Consider the following 18,121-nt stretch of genomic DNA (forward strand, 5'->3'; position numbering starts at 1 on the left):
AAAGAGGTGGAGGAGCAGTATAGAGGTACTGGAGAAAGCAGCAGACTGCAGGGTCCAGAAGTCAAGGCTGGCAAAGGGCAGGTACTCATGGGGCTGGAATTTAGACAGGATTCCAGTCTCCTCTAGCAGGGAGAGGGAATATTAGAGAGAGAGAGAGAGAGAGAGAGAGAAAAAAAAAAAAAAAACCAAAAAACTCAGGTTTTGAGCTTGGGTAATCCATAATTTCTCTTAAGCATAGGTAATACTGGTCCCAAGCCTAGAGCAGAATTGGAGAGAGAAGGTTCAGGAGCTAAGGGCTTCCTAAGTCACCACAGATGCAAAGGGTCATAGTTGGGGGGTTAAGGGATGTTGGGATGTTCAAAGCCAGACAAGTTATCTTCCCCTCCCTCTTCTCACATACACAGATAACAAGGTCCGAGCATACTTCTGAGTGCTTCCCCACTCCCTGAAACGAAACTTACGTGCACAGAGTTTAGGTAAATTGCCACTTGTTTACACTGTGGTCAGGTTATTGTTTGTACTGTTGACTGGGGGTCTGTTTTACCACCTAAGCACACAGAGTTAGGGCAACATCTATTTTCAGAATAATGACAATCTGTGTCCCAACTTTCATGTACTTTTCATGTAATTTTCCCTTTTATTGGGTATGAAGAAACTGAACAAAATCTAGTATAGGTGTGAAAAAATGGAATTAACCCTTGTTTTTTACTCTATAGAGCCAGGGGGAGCTAGGATATTCCCAGACTTACTCTACAGACCCTTATTCACCACACTCTTCAAAGCTTATATTAAGGTCAAGGTTCTCCATGAGTTGCATAGTTATTTGGAATAGACCTCTGCCAACAAATAATAAACTTGGACTAAGTGCATGACTAGAGACAGTGACTGTCCCTGATTCCCTGGGGTAGGGAAGGATTCCAAGCTATCCTTATAGATAAGGGGCAGAAGGATAGGTCAAACTGAGCTGATCCCTATCTCCATCAAGAGAAGTCTTTGTCTTTACTCTTCATGACTAATGACAGGATAGCTGCCCTGTGGGGACATCAAGACCATGGCTATGGTCTTTGTATCAGTAGGGTCTCACTAGCCCAAGTTATCCAAAGTCAGGCTTGCAGTGACTAAATGCTCTCTTTGGAGTCAGAAAGACCTTGCTCCAATCTCAGTTTCACTACTGCTACAGTTTGACTATGACTTAGGTTTTCCCCCTAAAGTTTCATATTCTAGAAGCTTGATGCCCAGCATGGTGGTTGATGTTGAGAGATGGTAAAACCTTGAAGAGGTAGGAACCCTGAAGAGGGAGGTGACTGGGACATGACTCCCCTCATGAATGGATTAATGTTGCCTCACAGAAGTGGATCAGGTCTAGTAGGAGTGAATTAACTCCCAAGAGAGTAGGTTTTTACATAAAGAGTAAGCCTGGCCCTTCACTGGTCTCTTCTTCCTTGCTCACTCACATGCCCCTTCTGTACCTAACCAGTTCCCTTTCTCTGCCATGTTACAACAAAGCCAGGGGGCCCTCTCCAGGATTCTGGCACCATGTTTGGACAATATCCATTAGAACTGTGGCCAAATAAACCTCTTTATAAGTTACCTAGCCTTAGGTATTTTGCTATAACAACACAAAGCAGGTTAATACAAATACTTAGTAACTACTTGACCTAAAGTAACTTATTGTAACCTTTCCTTAGTTTCCTTGTTTATAAAATTGGGTCCTTGTAGGGGTGAGATAAAGCAGAAACGCAAATCAGAAAACAGGGGCACAATAAATGGTAGTTATGTGTCTTACTTACAGGGTGAATATCCTGACTACAATTCATCTCCTTGGTCTCTCATATCTAGAGGGCTTTTCATGGGACTCCTATTTGCTAACTTGTATCTTGGTACAGGGTAAAAAGACAGGCATACTCAAAACTACTGCTGTAGATCCTGCCATCCAAGGTCTGAGGAGCTATCTCAAGCAGATCAGAGGTGGTTCTAAGGCTTCTGGAGAGGACTGTGGGACTGAGGGCTCATTTTCTGATGTCCTGGCAGAGTAGGCAGAGTAGAAATAGTAGCATCCTATTCCTGTGGATGCTGAGTTTAATGTTCAAAGGCAGCCAGTACACAATACCCACAGCCATATCCTCACAGACTACTTCATGTTCATTTCTTCATTTAAACTTCAGCACAAGAGGTTGATTGAGAACAGAATTATCCCAGGTTATGGGCAGATTGGCTGAAGCCCACATTGGCCACCTGGTGGCCCTCAGCAACACAGCATTTAAGGAAGCAGTTTCAAGATTTCTAGTTGAGTTCCTGGTCAATGCCACCACCTCTTAACTGCTGGGGGAAGGGTCTCACTAGACCAGTTATGTGTCATCTGATCAACAAACACTTATTGCTGACTACTTCATAAGAGGCTTCATTTAAAAGTAGATTCAGGCCCTTTGCAGGTAAGTCTTCGTAATTAACTTTCTACAACTTTATAGTGGGGAACATGCAAAAGAAGATGCAATGAGAATGAGACTGGGGCCAACAAAACATGAAAATGTACTGGGCTCACAAGAGGCCAGTGGTATGCTCCTGAACACCTGCCACCTGGACTGTAATATCACAACATTACATTATTTGATTTACAAATGAACATATCACTTCTAAGTGTATGGAAATATTCTATAGCATTAGTACAAGGAGTCTCTGATATTTGACAATTCCTAGTCACTGGGAAGAGCCTGAAACTTTCCACCTACACTGTATACTTTTCCTTTTTTCCTCTCCATCTCCTGCATTTTCCTGAATATAGTTAAGTGGCATTACCTTCCTAATAGATAATAAAATACCCAGGGCCCCGGGACCAAACTGCCTATTTGCTCAATGGAAGTCAAGTGCCACTGACACATCCTCAAATTCTATTATTGCTGGGATAGCACAGAATGGCAACAAGAACTCAACTTTTAAAGTTTTGTTTTGGTCTCTTAGAGAAGTATATTTCAAATCTCTTGACAATGACCCATGGTGAGAAATATGCATTACCTTGTGACCTACAACATACAAGGGAACATACACATGTGCATGAATGTGTATAAATGAAACAAAGGTTACATGAAATAATACCTGGCTATCCTGTGAGTAACACATGCACTTTGAAATTTTCTATTCTTCTTCAGCTCATTTACTACCAAACAAAAACACTGGAGTGACCCAAACTAGGGTAGGTTTGTGGTCTACTTATGAGTTGAATCTTTTCATTTGCAAATCACTATCCAGACCAGTCCATGGTATTGCAGGAACTCCCCTAAAAGAGGAGGGTAAAGAAGGGTATAGAAGCCCTAGGAACTGCAGGCACTCTTTCTGCTCCACGTTTAGCTCCAGAAAAACCCACTCCAAGCGTGAAAACAATATAAAAAGGAGGCCTAACTGGAGGCAATCATAAGTTGGAAGAGCCTGATTAAAAAGGTACAACTCATTTAAAAAAAAAAAATTGCTCCTGGCTAGAACATCACTAAAATAATGTAACTCAAGAATGCTTCTAAGCATTTCTGATAACCCACGTTACCACCAAGTGTTATGCACAAGGAAGTCACTGTTAGAAACTGATTTCATCCAAACCTGATTCAGAATGTGTACAAACTGTATGTGTGGTGATGGTGGTGGCAGGAGTGTTTTAAAATAGGCCAAGAGACAATAGCTGTTACATCTGCAGCGTTTCCAGTCATTTGGCTGACCTCAGGGCAGGAAAGCATTTCAGGGAGTGTGGATTGAACTGAGCCCTCAGCTACACCAAGGCCAATGGGCTGTATCTTGTGGTTTTTTTTTGTTTGTTTTTTTTTTTTTTTTTTTGTGGTGCTGGGGATTGAACCCAGGGCCTTGTGCTTGCAAGGTAAACACTCTACCGACTGAGCTATATCCCCAGCCCCTGTATCGTGTGTTTTTATGCACTTACTTTCAAGAAAATGCTCTAACTTAAATCCTTATTACCCAATCCCTCCCCAAGAAACTTCTTTGGGGTTCAGTTTAGAAACAATATTAATCCTCAGTTTTCTTGCAAACCACTCAGAGACTTCAGTTATATAGCGCAGTGCTCACAAAAGAAAAACAGGACGGACATGACAATCTTACTGCCCATTTTTTTCCCTCATGTAATTACAGCTTCAAGCCGCACAATTCCAACAAACACACAATTTCTCCAGTTATAGTTACATAGTTTGCCTCTATCATTAATGTCTTTTATCAAAATCTTCAAAGCACTCTGTGAGGACAAAACAGCACATGCGAGGGAGTACACTCCACTCTTAAAAAGTAGGCTGTTTAGCTGGGAATCAGAAACTACCACTGAAAATCAGAAGTCCAGTTTCCCTGTAATCAGACTAACTCATAACTGAACAATATGTACACTTTTGTTAGAATCAACCCCAATTACACATCATTCCAAATGTCTCACACCTAACAGGCACTATCACCAACAAATATTGCTCAAATGGGATACTTGGGGAAGAAAATTAAATTTCCTTTGGCCACTCTCACATAAAGGTTGGATTTCCACCTGTCTAATGTTGGTGAAGTGTGAAGGAAAGATGGTGAAATCAGTGGTTTTCACTTAGGCACTGAACTGAGAATGACATGAAAATTATAATTGTTTTGGCACATTCTGTGTTGGTACTCATGCTAGAATTCTCTAGGGGAAAAAAAAGTATGCTGAGTTTCTATCCCCATTCCAAGAGTATCCACAACCAAATCTTGATGTTGAACCCTGAGGCCTCTCGGTGACAGGGTAGGTCTCAGCCTCCACATGAAGGCTGCTGGGAGAAACTGTTTCCTCCTTCTGGATATGACTCATGGTACAGGGTTCAGGGTGCACTGCTGCCACTGAATCTACTATTTTAAAAATGCAAAAGATGCCTGTAATCCCAGTTGTCCTGGAGGCTGAGGCAGGAGGATTACAAATTCAAAGGCAGTCTTAGCAACTTAGTGAAATCCTAAGCAACTTAGCAAGACTGTCAAAATAAAACATAAAAGGAGCTGGGGATGTGGCTCCGTGGTTGACAGCCCCTGGATTCAATCCCTAGTATTCCACTCAAAAAAAGATACAAAAGATGCAAGTTCAGATGGAAATCAATGCCTTCCTGTCTCAATGTCACCAAAGAAAGGGAGGAAGAATCAGTTTCGAGCAAATGGTGAAGATTACAGTCTTCTTCCTCATGCTTCCTAGTCACATGTTACCAGGCCACACAGAATCAGGTACTCAATACCAATTTGCTGAAGAGACAGGAGTCTAAACAGCCAGAAAACCACGACTGAAAACAGTCAAGCCAAGTGAACAGAAATCAGATGTGACTTGGTATGCACAGGGACCCTGATGGAGAGATAGGAAGCAGAAAGTTATAAAAATATCCAAAGCAAGAACAAAAATGGCTTGGATACTTCAGACTATACTAGATTTAATTTCTCCACACAAAACTCTTAAACTAGAAATTACATCCTAAATGGCTTAAAATATGATCCAAAGCCCAACTGTAATTATATTTTTCTTCCTGAAATAACGGTTCCCTTAGGACTAAAAATAATAATAATAAAATGTTGTCTTCTGTTATTATAATTTTGTAACTCTCTTAGGATTAACTCACTAATTTTAGCTATTTTAATAATTTTAGACCAAAAATGTCTAGACTTACCACAAGCACATCTCTACATGATAAAAAAAATATTATATCTATACTGTATGGGACTAATAATATTGTATTGTGTACACAGTTAACTATAGAAAGGCTACATTTAAGTTTGTATCTTTTACTTTTTGGTCTTTACCTAGAAAAATAACTTCATGAAGTTTTTGAAAACAAAAAGTTAAAATTTGGAAAACAAAATTAAATGTTCAGCATCAGGATGGAAATACATGGAGTATGTAAAAGAAGTAATTACCTGGACAAATCAAAACATTTGGATACAACAGAAAACCCAACTTACAGCACATACGGCATAACTATTACTTCAGGCCACTGATTCACATTTTTAAAATTTGTTCTGTTTCGATACACAGGACAGTAGGGTGTATTTTGACATATTATACATACATGGAGTATAACTTAGGATCCCATTCTTGTGGTTGTACATGATGTGGAGTTTCACTGGATTCCTATATGAACATAGGAAAGTTATGTTCAGTTCATTCTACTGTCTTCCATTGATTCACATTTACCACAAATTCACATTTACCAATTGGCAGACACTAATGGGAGATGTGTGATGGTAGAAATTATGTGGGTTTAAGGATCCTACGTGATTTCAATGACTTTTATCTTAAGTCTTCTACAGGAAAAATTACTCATTAAATGTGCTATAAATGGTTGAGTAAGCAGAGCATTTGAAACAGATTTAGCAGATTCAACTTCATCTCATAATAGATTATCATTAGCAAGACATGAGTTTATATGATTGGTTAATTAAGTGGAAAAAGTATAATGTCTTGGGTTGAATAACATCCAGTATTTTTATTCCTCAAATCCTAATCCCCTCTCATGAATCTAACATTGCAGACTCCCCATCACTTCCCACTTCTCTTTATGCCCTTCCCATTCTATTTTCTCCACCCCAGCATAACGTGAGTTTCAAAAGAACAGTGTCTTCAAGATGAAAAGAATATTAGATCTTAATATCATTTCAGAAACCAAAATCAGCATCTCCTGGTCCACAGGACAGTGCTGTACTCCCCAACATGCTACCTCCAGGAACACATACAAAGTTTAACCCCTGATTAGAGATGGCACTCAGCTTAGGCTGTCCTTGATTTATGTTAGTATGAGATTCAGTGCTGACTACTGTCAAGATGAAGAGACTTATGAATAAAAACACATATCAACAACACCAAAAAATTATTTTCTTCCTACCTGACATTGATGCAAGTAATGTTATATGTACTATACAATGTCAAATTTGCCTGATATGTCCTAATGTGCCAAATTATGGGTCAATGGGAAAAATGATTGCCCACCGAAGAATACACTGATAACTTATAGGACACCCCAAAAACTATGCCTTTCCAGAGTCTCAATGCCAACCTTCAGAAATGAGTCTCAGACCTGAATTGAACTTCACTGCACTCCAGGGTTGACCACATAGTTCCCAAGGTGAGCTAATTAGGAATCCTAGAAAGGGAGCAAGACTCTTACGGAATTTTGAGGAATTTGCTATGCAGCCAAATCCCTCTAGTCCCAAAGCAAGAATTAGTGTTATGGATGTAGTTCTCTTGATGAACTTGGTATCAGGTATCTGAAATCTTAAGTGATCTTAAAGGGCAGAAGTGTGCTTTTTTTCAATTTTGTGCCTTTCTAAAAATATGAAATTAATTTTCACTGGACTATCAACCCCATCCTATCTCATGTGCTTTCTTTATCTGAAAAGGCTGCCCCTCCCTGCCTTCCCTAGTTAATTCTTACACAATAATTGCTCCTTCTGGTGTGGGTCAGACATACCCTGAAGCATCCACAGCACCAGGCAGAGCTTCCTCACACTGTTCTGCAAGGGTCTGCCTCCGGTTTGCCTCCTTACCTAAACCACAAGATCCTTGAGGGATCTAATTCATCTACATTTTCCCAATACCAATATTACTTCTGGCATGTAATAGATACTTACTGAATACACAAACATATATGAGTGATGCAACTATTATCTGTTTACTTTCAAAAGCAAGATCCTTTTCAATGAATCACGTGCATAATTATTGTCACACAAAATTTAAAAACTTTAATATTTCTTTACAATATAGGAACAAAGAAATCAAGGCAAAAATATTTTAATGATGATAAAAGTCTATTTACTTATATTCAAATCCAGCAAAATATTGATGTATACCTTTTCATTGAAAAAGCAGCTTAAATGTTGCATTCCCTTAAATTTGCATAAAAACTGAGTCGTTCTTGCCCATATTGATTTGATGGGTAAAATTAAACCAAATCTGCAGTACTTTGTACTTTCATCTTTGTACTCTGATGTGCTGATTTCTCTTGTGATACTTTCTTGGATGAGCTAGACGTTTAGAAACAGAAGTCTAAAGTCTGGTGATTTATTCCTTTTTATGTGATGTTACTTTTCCGTCAGCACTCAGTTTCAGGCAGACAATGGACATTATTAAATTATTTGACAATGACAAAGTGAACCAGGATGACATTATATGCACAAAATATTTAATGGGATTTGTTGTTTGAGATTACTCCTGTTTGTCTATTCAGATGGAAAATGCCTGCTTATGAAATGAGCCTGAGGACTCTGACAGATTTAATACCTAATATCAGTTTATGGAAAGCAATGGAAGCCAACTTCAAAGGTCAGGTGAACATTCTGAGAGAACATCAGGGGATTCAGTTGTGGTAAATAAATAACTGCAGACTACCTGGGGTGAACAATTCGCCATGTTCTGTATAAATGAAACTCTCTCATCCTCTCAGTTATTCTACTTGTAATTATGATGCCCCCTTGATAAGGGGAAATGAACACGACCACATATCCAGATCACCATTCAGAAAATGAGACTTTCTGAAATGGGGACAAATTTTAATAACAAAGAAAATAAATAATAACCAGCACTCATTTTTTTCAACATATATCGCCAAATTTATATTGAGGTTATAAGATGCCACAAATTATTTATTTATGACATAAAGGCAGTGTAAGGTAAATGTTTGTTCTAAAGTCTTAAGTAAATTTTTCTGTGGTTACAGTTAACATTAATGGGTAGATACTTACCATTTCTATAATAAAACTAATTTTTAAGAAATCTGAGCCTGACAGAAATTCAAATACATGCAAAAGCAATTTTCCAGCATATCTGAATTACAAGGGATCCATTCCTCCCTTCTTAGTCTTATAATGATTCTCTAATGATTCTAAGAATCTCTGCAGAAAGCTCATTTTCAGCTAATAGTATCTAACAGAAGTCACTCCCTACTCATCATTTTGTTCTTATTTTTAAGGCTTTCAAGATCAACTGTACAGGAAAGATTGCATCATGGAATGCATCCCAGTCTCTGGGACATATCAATTTCTGAACATTATTGCCAAGGCCATGCAAAGAGTTGAAAAAGAAACACCCTGAAAAGGAACAGTTGTTCTAATCAGTTGGAGGTGAGGATTTATCAAGAACCATTAATCTGCTGCCATGTGAACAGCCTCCAGCACGTTCACTTTCCATCCCAGTGATACAGTAATTTCTAATTATGGTTCAGGGCAATATCCTCACCTGAAGTGAAACAGAAGTTCGAGGAAATGTGTACATTTTAAAAAGCAAATATCCACTCTGCTGGTAAACACAATACGATTATGTATAAATTGTGCCCAGGCACTTTAGGAGGTTCATGTAAATGACTGAATTATTATTTTTTAACTAAAATGAAAATAATTTACTCTCATTTCTGAAAGCAAGTAAAATAATTCACCTAGTCAACATCTAAGATAGACTGTGTTTCATAAGTGTGTAAAACAGGCTTCAAGCAGTTATTCTATTTACTGTTCTGTTAGGATTGGTTAATCAACTGGCATAAGCCCTTTAAGCAAAAAATGACCTTCACATTTTCATGAAAACCTCATTTCTGTAACTTAATATTTGTATGTGACTTTGGTCAAGTTGAGCCTCAGTTTTCTTGTCTGTTAAATAGGGATAATACTAATATCATTTTTTAGATTCATACGCACTCAAAACTTAGGCACTTGTTAATTCCTATTATTAAACACGATCCTGATATGCAACCTCTGGGATCAACATAATTTTGCTTTTTCTTGGTCAGAGAATAAACCTAGAACCAAAATATATAGATCCTAAGAGTTAAATGCCCTAATAGAAAGGGGCCATCTACCAAAATATATATTGCATTTATGTCCCCATCCTCCTACCTGATGTCTAAGTCTCTTTTAGGATTTATAACCTAGTTCTAAGTACTGACTTCTTCCTAAAGAGGTCTAAAAATGAAAATGATCAAGGAAAGATTAAAGCTATTATCACTTTGTGAGAATGTGTGTGTATGGTTTTCTACTGGTTAGAATTATCCCACATACTAACACTTAGTACCTGAGAAAGAATAGGATCATTCTTAATAAAAGATACAAAAGAGCATAGGATACATTTCACAATTTTGCTTAAACTAAGCTTTACTGGTTAATCATTTACTATGTACTAGGAAAACTTCTGAAAGGAACCCAAGAAGATGGTATTAGTAGTTGCCTCTAAGGTTGGGAACTGGGTAGCCAGCTGGAAGGGTGGGGGTGAGACTCACTTTCATTGCATATTCTCTCATACTTTTTGAACTTGGTACTGTAGGCAGGTATAAGCTACACAAAATTTTAAACCATTTTTTTAAAACTCAATCATCACATCCTCTCACTTGTTCTACCTCAGCTTTTAGAGAATTTGATTACATGTTTTGGCATTTAAGAGTTGGCCTTTTCCTCTAAAAATAAGTTGGATTCATTTAAAATATCAGGCTTTTCAAGGCTTATTTATTTATCTTGAAAATAGTAAACATATTAAAAATACAGTCCTAAAGACACAAAGTTACTAGATAATTAACATAATTTACTGATTTTCTGTATATAGTTTCTTCCACTAAAACTTAAGCTTTATGTACACAGGGGCTGAGTTTTATAAATCTCTGAAGGCCCCACTGAGGCAAACATTAGGCCTTCACATGAGAACAGAGGAAGAGAATCCGGGAGAGAGGGGAGGATAAGGGAAGGCATGGAGAGAAACTGATCAAATTATATTAAATGCATGCATCAATACACCATAATGAAACCCTCTATTATGTACAATTATTATGCACCAATTAAAGAAAGAGAGAGAACCAATTCATACTTAGGAAAGTTAATGTCTAATGTCACAGTGTGTGGAACTATAGCTTTGGAGTCCAGCAAACCTGGATTCAAATCCTGATTTCACTGTTTTCACTCTCCAAAACCTTAGCCAATTTACTTAATCTAAGCCTCAGTTTCCTCAACTTTAAAATAGGAATAATAATAGCATTGAGCTCAAAGAGTTGAGTATTAATGAAATACATGTCACAAATCTGGCAGTTCGTGGCAGATGGCAAGCACCCAATAACTGTTAATATTAATGATGACAGCAAGCTGAGAACTGAAGGATAAATAGAAGCAGCCAGGTAAAAGGAAGAGAGGAGGGAGGAAGCATGCCTCATATCAAAGAAAAATGTATCCAGAAAAGCAATAGTATGATAAACCTGGCTCAAGCCAAGTGTTGGGAGATGAATCAGATACTAGAAAGGCAAGCAGAACCAAGCTCCATGGATCTATCTAGCTCAGTGGGGGTGCCTCAAGATTTTTAATCAAAGGAGGGACAGTATCACATTTGAGTTTTAAAATGATCAACTTGGCTACAGTGTGGGAATAAAATGAAAAGAGACTAGAAGGAGGAGGATCAGTGATGATAACTTTAAAATAACTCCTTGGCTACTGTACATTTTCAGTTAGAAAGGTAGACATCACATGAAAAAATATACATAGTAATCCAAAAAGGATCCTGAAGCTACCATCGGGCTTGTCTATATTAGCTAATTAATGCATTTCATTCATTCTAACAAGCACTATACTGAAAGAGATTTCAAAGAGTGGTACACTGCATGGTCCTGCTTTCCAGAAGCATCCCATCCAACACTTAATTCCCCTTTTTCCTCTCCCTGACTGGAAGGCCTGTTACCCTGGTGACCCAGATCATATGCAATAGCAAAAGTGTTTCTGGGAGCATCATATGTAGAGAGCCAAGCTGAGAGGCAGGGTCACAGATTAAGGTGGAGCCTAAAGCATGAAGGTGACTCACCTTCATCCTGGGAAGTAGAAATGTCACTACATCAGGTATCGCAGACTGCTTCTTACTCAAGGAGTCATTCTTCCATGACCCATTAAGTTAATAATTAATAGTCAACATTCATTAAATGTCCTCTCCTATGATTTTCAGGCAGATTAATAAATTTATTATAATTTTGTGAAATGGGTATTATTATGCCCACCAAATAGGTAAGAAAACGGAGGCAAGAAACATTTCCCCAAGTGACAGAATTGAAGCGGTGAGGCTGAGACCCAGTCTAATGTTCTCATCCACTGAACTTTGTGATCTCTGGTTGGATCGCCAAGCTGGTATTAGAATGGAGCCGAACTTTGATATTTAAAACATATGCCTCAAAATATGAGCAGGGGAGAAAGATCACTGCTCACTCTAGATAAACCTGGGAGGTTTTATTATAGGAATAAAATGAAATGGATGAATATGGTGACAGTCTCTTGACAGACAACTGGACCACTATCATCAAATGAGTACCATTGAAAGGGTTTCTGAAACCTATTTTTCTCTTAAGTAGAAACCACAGTTGTGCCACATGGTCTAGAACACACTAGAAGGTATTCAAATGGTCAAATGGGAGTACATTCCTTACCAGGTTAAAAGAGAATGGCATCTCACAGATTCAAACATGGAAAGGTGTGGGAATGGTGTGGCAAAGTCAATAAAAGGGCTAAAAGAATGAGACCTGTTACTCTTTTAAAGCTTTCCTCCTAAAGTACGGTGGGGAAAAAGTTATCTCAAGGAGAAATAAATAAAATATTCGTATTCCCAGACCAGGTAGGTGGGGTTCCATCATCTAAGTAGTGGAGCATGTATAGAATATGCATATTTTAATGCTCTACGAGGCATTTCCAATGCAAACTGAATAAAGACAAAATGGGGGAAAATGTCTACAACTCAGATTTGAAAGAAACCACCTGCATCTTGTAATGCCAAGGATGCCAATAGCAAAGGAGAGTCTTGAGCTCCAGCTCTTAACGGGCAATGAGAAGAATCCCAAGCCAGATGGCATATTAAAATCCAATCTCACTCTATTTGTCTCTCCCCACTAACCTACATTGTCTTTAAAGCAATCACAGCCATTTTTACAATTGCAATATTTTAGTCACTATCCCCTGAGAACACAAAAAGCTCTCTTAATTGCTATGAATTAAAAATACAGAGAATAAAAATTATGGAGTTTGAGAAAAAACATTTCTAATTAAGCGCACAAGCCAATATCCCACAGTTGAGTACAGCTTTCTGAACCTTGCCCATACACACATTTTGCACAGTTCACCCATAAAACGCCCCTCTTAAATTCATTCGCTTGCCAATCCCGTCCTTCGGGACTTAGTCGTCACCACTAAAAAGTAACTCGGATCGCCCCAGGTCTGTGGCACAGACGCCTGTTAATTCATCTGGTTTGCCCTGCCCAAGCTCCAGACAGGACTTGGGGGTTTCATCGGCGACAGGCGCTGGAGGGACACCCAGCCACCACCCGCCGGCCTGGGGCGACACCTATTTCAGACCCCGCTCCCTGGGAAACAGTCATAGTTGCGTTGTCTTTTTCCGCTGTTTAATTTTTACAAATAAAAATGCTTGTAAGATGAATTCCCCAGCCCACCCACCTGCCCCAGTCCGCAGAACCACACTCAATCGGATCGTCTGGAAGACCGCCTGCCGACAGACAGGAGGTGTGAACAATGAACTTCTCTCTGTGACGCTCTCTTTCACACCCGCACGCACACCCCCTCGCCCCCCAATGGGAAGTTGTGAACTAGCCCAGGGGCCAATTCCGCCGGCAACTCGGCCGCGGGCGGTAGGGGAGGGCCCGGCGCGCGCCGCCGGCCGCGCCCCTCGCGTCGCCGGGTGGGCAGTTACCTCCTTCCTCCGGCTCGGCGCCCCGGGTCGAGTGATAAGGGCCGTCTCCTCGCACACCACGGCCACGTCCTCCACGAACACGCAGTCCGGGAGGCTCTCGTCTGCCGGCAGCTCCACCACCTGCAGCCCCAGCTTGCTGCCCAGCACACCCACGTAGAGCTGGTGCTGCCGCTCCGCGCGGGCGAAATCCACCTCCTCGCCCTTGGCGCGCCTCAGCGCGTGCTGGCTGAGGGACTCGGGCGGCGCCCGCACCACCGCGTGGGTGGCCCGACCAAAAGCGGCGGGATGGCCGAGGCTGGCCATGGCTCCTGGAGGCGATGGGGCAGCGGCGGGGGCGCGGCGGCCGAGTCCTCCCGCGGGCAGCGCTCGCCGAGCCTGCGAGCGCCCGGTGGCTCCCCTTGGCAGCCGATGAATGTGGTGCAGAAGCAGCCCAGCTCGCGCCCGGAGCTCTGCCCGCGCGACTGAGCATGCCCAGTGCTCCGGGCGCCGGCCCGCGCGCAGCCCGCGCGCCCACTCCAGAGCTCCGGGGTTTTGCGGCAGCCGAAGCGAGAGTTGTAGCCAGGAGCACCGCACCAGGCGTGGGGATGGATAGACGGCCGAGGAAGCAACGAGGGCGAGTGGTGTGCACAGGTGGATGGGCCTCTGCCAAAAGTCACCCCTACTTGGACCTAGCGGTGTCTATTCCGTCGCAGGTGCATCCTTCACATGGCCCTTCAAGAGGACTTGGAGAGTGGGCGGTGGTCTAGATGAAATGATTGGAGGGTTTCTTGATGGTCAGGAGGCAAGGCATGGGATGGTTCTTTGGTGGATACTTTCACTTCTTTGCACACACTCTTTTATTCCCACGTCGCCCCACATCTTCCAGGTTCCTAGCCTTTCAATCAGTCTTTATACTCAAGTTTGCATTACCTTGACTTTCTCCAAAATTGACCTCTTGCCTCACATGAGACTCGAGATTATAAAAAGAGAATGTATTTCCTCCCAACCGTGAAAAGGAAGAAGAGTCCAAGAAAGAGAAACAAAAACACATGTTTTTTTCCAGGACAATCAGTTCTCAGAACAGTGTGATCCTGGAGTGATTTTCTCCATGGTCTATAGAGGTAGGAGGTAAAGAGCAAGCATGTGATCCCCAGTACAGATCTGTGCTCACCTGGAATGTGCCAAGTGTGTAGCATTAGATCCTTGACCTTGGGAAACGGTTTCCCACCTCCTCCCTGAACCTTCCCTTACACTGGTACAGACTCTGTGGAATTCCCGTGATATTTGTGGAACATTTCTTTTTCCTTATCACTCAGAGACTGTTCTTCCTTTCATTATAATACAAAGTTTTATTTTCCTCGTATGTTGGATATTAAAAATCCATGGATTGTGCCTTTTTTGATGGGATGAACTAAAAAAAAAAAAAAAAGACTGCAACACCAAAATAATCTAATGGTAATAACTTTCTCCCTTCACATTCTGTACCACACTACTCATTTTTTATGGGTCTTTTTGTTGTTGTTGTTGTTTTTGTTGTTTGGTATCTGGGATTGAACCCAGGAACATCTAACCTCTGAGCCACATCCCCAGGCCCTTTTTTATTTAGACACAGAGTCTCACTAAGTTGCTTAGGGCCTCACTAAGTTGTTAAGGATGGCTTTGAACTCACTATCCTCCTGCCTCAGCTTCCTCAACCACTGGGATTACAGGCATGCGCCACCATGCCCAACATCATATCACTCATTTAAAGATTGCTTACCGCATAAAATATTGGAAACCCTGTTCTCTAACTTCCTACCCAATGTCTTGAATTTCACCTAAAACCTCTATAACTGTCCTTGAGTCTTTACTTGAGTATTTTAAACCTTGCATATTCACAAAGTCTACTCCATTTTTGAAGATCTATAATGGTCAACGAATTCACTTTAAGCTTAAATCCCACCGGTCCCAGTTCTGCTTTCTGGCATTACCTAAAGTGCCAACATTCTTTGACAAAATAGCATTCACATGCCTGAAGATAGTTGGAATATTTATGGTGCTCGCTTCCCACGCTCTATCTGACCCCCTCAGTCCTGGAGCCTGAACCGCCAAAAGAAAAAAAAGTGATTCGGTTTCTAAATCCCTTCAAGATTCTGGTAATCTTCCTTTTGATGTGCACCAATTTGCCTGTATCTTTTTTAAATCGTGGTATCGGAAACAAAATATTTCTTCATGTGTGGTCTGACCAGCACGACTGGAGCAGTACCCTTGTTCCAGGTGCTAGGCTTCTGTTATCACTGTCTAAGACCACGTTCACCTTTTCAGAGTTCTAGTGCCAAGTCCCAGGCTACAGCCTTCTTGCCAGCTGTCTGATCCCAGCTTTCAGGAAGCAAGTCTATCTGAGCATTTGAGAATGATTGTCCCAGCTGAGCCCAGAGAAGATGGGATGTGCTTTCTCATCTCTCTCCCAAAGGTGACTTGAGTTTACAAATGACAGTATTTGCCAGCTTCTAAAATTAGGCGACTTAAGTGAAGGACAACTCTAATCCTGACACCTAGGAGGAGGATCAAAAGTAAAACAACAAACCTTTAAGACTAGGTTCTACTTCCAAAACAAAACTTTCAGGGGACCAAGCCTGCCCTGTTAAGTCCAATTTAATATCAAAAACCACTTAATGATATCCTCAGATAGAGGAGTCCCACAAACTTTTCAAAGGTGAAAGTTGACCCATATATTTAGCTTGCCCAGGTTAAAATATAGATTTTGTTGTCCTTTATTGTGACTTTATGAAACATGAGGTTCCATTCACTTCCATTTGGTCATCATCCAGCATCCTTCATTCATGCCTGTGCGTTGTTGGAGTCTGAATAGTTTGCCAGCCACTAATAGTTTGCTAGCCCTCATCCTAACTAAAAACAGGGTTCTGTGTACCACTCTGGGCTCATGTCAGTCTAGCATTCAATTAAAACCTTAAAGTCTCTCCCTGTAAATTGGTGTTAATCATGTCATCCTGTACTGAAATTGGACAGCTGGTTTTTAAAAATGCAATTTTGTAGTTATCCCTATTTAATATTATCTGCTTCATTTCAACTTATCTAGTTTTCGTTCTGTCATTTTGTGCATTATTTATTACTTGTAGTTTGTACCATCTGAAATTGGAAAAACATGCCTTCTGTCTCCTCTAAGGAGTTATTAAGAGTTAGAATGTGTATATTGGTGAAAAGAATAATAAAAATACCAAATCCAGTAAATTATAATTTATATGACTTCGTGCTTCAGTAATGAAGGATGGTTCTTAGGAAAATGGACTTTATTGAACTTAATACACTTATAAGTTTATTTTCCCTATGAATATTAATGGAAAATTCCCAAGGCACAATACCACGCCATGCATTTTAGAGTCACACAGAAAGCATAAAAACATGATCTTTGACCTTGAAGAGCCCACACACTCACTAGGAAAAGAAGACATGCAGAATTGGAGCTACAATAAGTGCACATGAAAGGTGTAGATAGCAAAGTGCTACAGGAAGCTGAGAGAAAGAGCTATCACTGTGACTGATGGAAGTGGAAGAAAGGTACTTGATGGTGATTGCACTTGATTTAGGCCTTGAATAATGTTTAGAAGGTAATTGGAGGAGAGAATGTGAATTCCTAGAAAAAGTATGTGAAAAAAGCAGAGGCATGTGCAAAGAACTATAGCTAGATCAGTTCGATTCCGGTATTTGTTGAGGTAACTCTAGCTGCTAAAAGAAAGAAAAAAGAGAAAAGAGAGAGGGAGGGAGGCAGGTAGGGAGGGAGAGGGAGAAAGAGTGTGTGTGTGTGTGTGTGTGTGTGTGTGTGTGCGCACACGTGTGCACACGGTGGGGGGGGAGAGAGAGGGGAGAGAGGGGAGGGGGCGAGAGGGAGAGGGAGAGAGAGAAAGAAGAGAAGGGGAAGGGAAGGAGGAAACCTACTATATAATGATGCAAATCTGGCAATGCTTATCTCTTGTTTACTTAAAGTTGAACACACACTGTTTGTTTCTCAACTCTCCTCCAAGCAACATCCAGGGATCCAGACTTCTGCTCTGTGACTCCAGCTCTTCATCATGTGGCATCTAAGTTCACCATGCTCACCTTCCTCATGCTGAAGGAAAGGGAAAGAACATATATATGGCATCAAATGTGAAAGGTTTATAGGCCAGGCCTGGCAGGGATGCATACCACCTCTGCTTACATTCCTTTGGCTACATTCATTCACACAGCTTCAACAACTGTGAAAAAGGGCTGGAAATATGATCTGTGCACCCAGAAGAAGAAACGAGATTGGGAAACTGCTAGCTAGTTTCTACCTAGATAGTAGAGTGTAGGCATATAGTGGATCAAATAGGGAATAAAGGTAAGAAGGTGGGCTAAGCTTTCATCACGAGCAGTGGAGACACATGGTACAGAAATTAGGATTGTGGGTTTGGGAGCCAGACCATGTGGGTGAAAGCTTGA

General features: G+C 40.8%; 2 protein-coding genes across 3 annotated transcripts in view; both read right to left on the reverse strand.

Moving 5' to 3' along the window:
• The window catches only part of DDAH1 (dimethylarginine dimethylaminohydrolase 1), a 128,433-nt gene extending 114,356 nt beyond the window's left edge, over positions 1 to 14,077 (reverse strand). Inside the window, exon 1 of the mRNA XM_079139957.1 lies at positions 13,682 to 14,077. Within this exon, the coding sequence (XP_078996083.1) occupies positions 13,682 to 13,984 (303 nt within the window). The 5' untranslated portion in view covers positions 13,985 to 14,077. The remainder of the gene's footprint in view (positions 1 to 13,681) is intronic.
• A 3,486-nt stretch (positions 14,078 to 17,563) lies between these two features.
• The window catches only part of LOC306661163 (uncharacterized protein), a 102,242-nt gene continuing 101,684 nt past the window's right edge, over positions 17,564 to 18,121 (reverse strand). Inside the window, exon 5 of one of the 2 annotated variants that reach the window (XR_013763819.1) lies at positions 17,564 to 17,768. Coding sequence is in view for 1 of the 2 variants with exons in the window: in XM_079139980.1 (XP_078996106.1) it covers positions 17,667 to 17,768 (102 nt within the window). In the remaining variant the exon portion in view is untranslated. The remainder of the gene's footprint in view (positions 17,769 to 18,121) is intronic. The other variant, XM_079139980.1, reaches the window with a different exon arrangement.

Source organism: Sciurus vulgaris (genome assembly GCF_902686455.1).
Source record: "Sciurus vulgaris genome assembly, chromosome: 1".
Taxonomy (NCBI): Eukaryota; Metazoa; Chordata; class Mammalia; order Rodentia; family Sciuridae; genus Sciurus; species Sciurus vulgaris.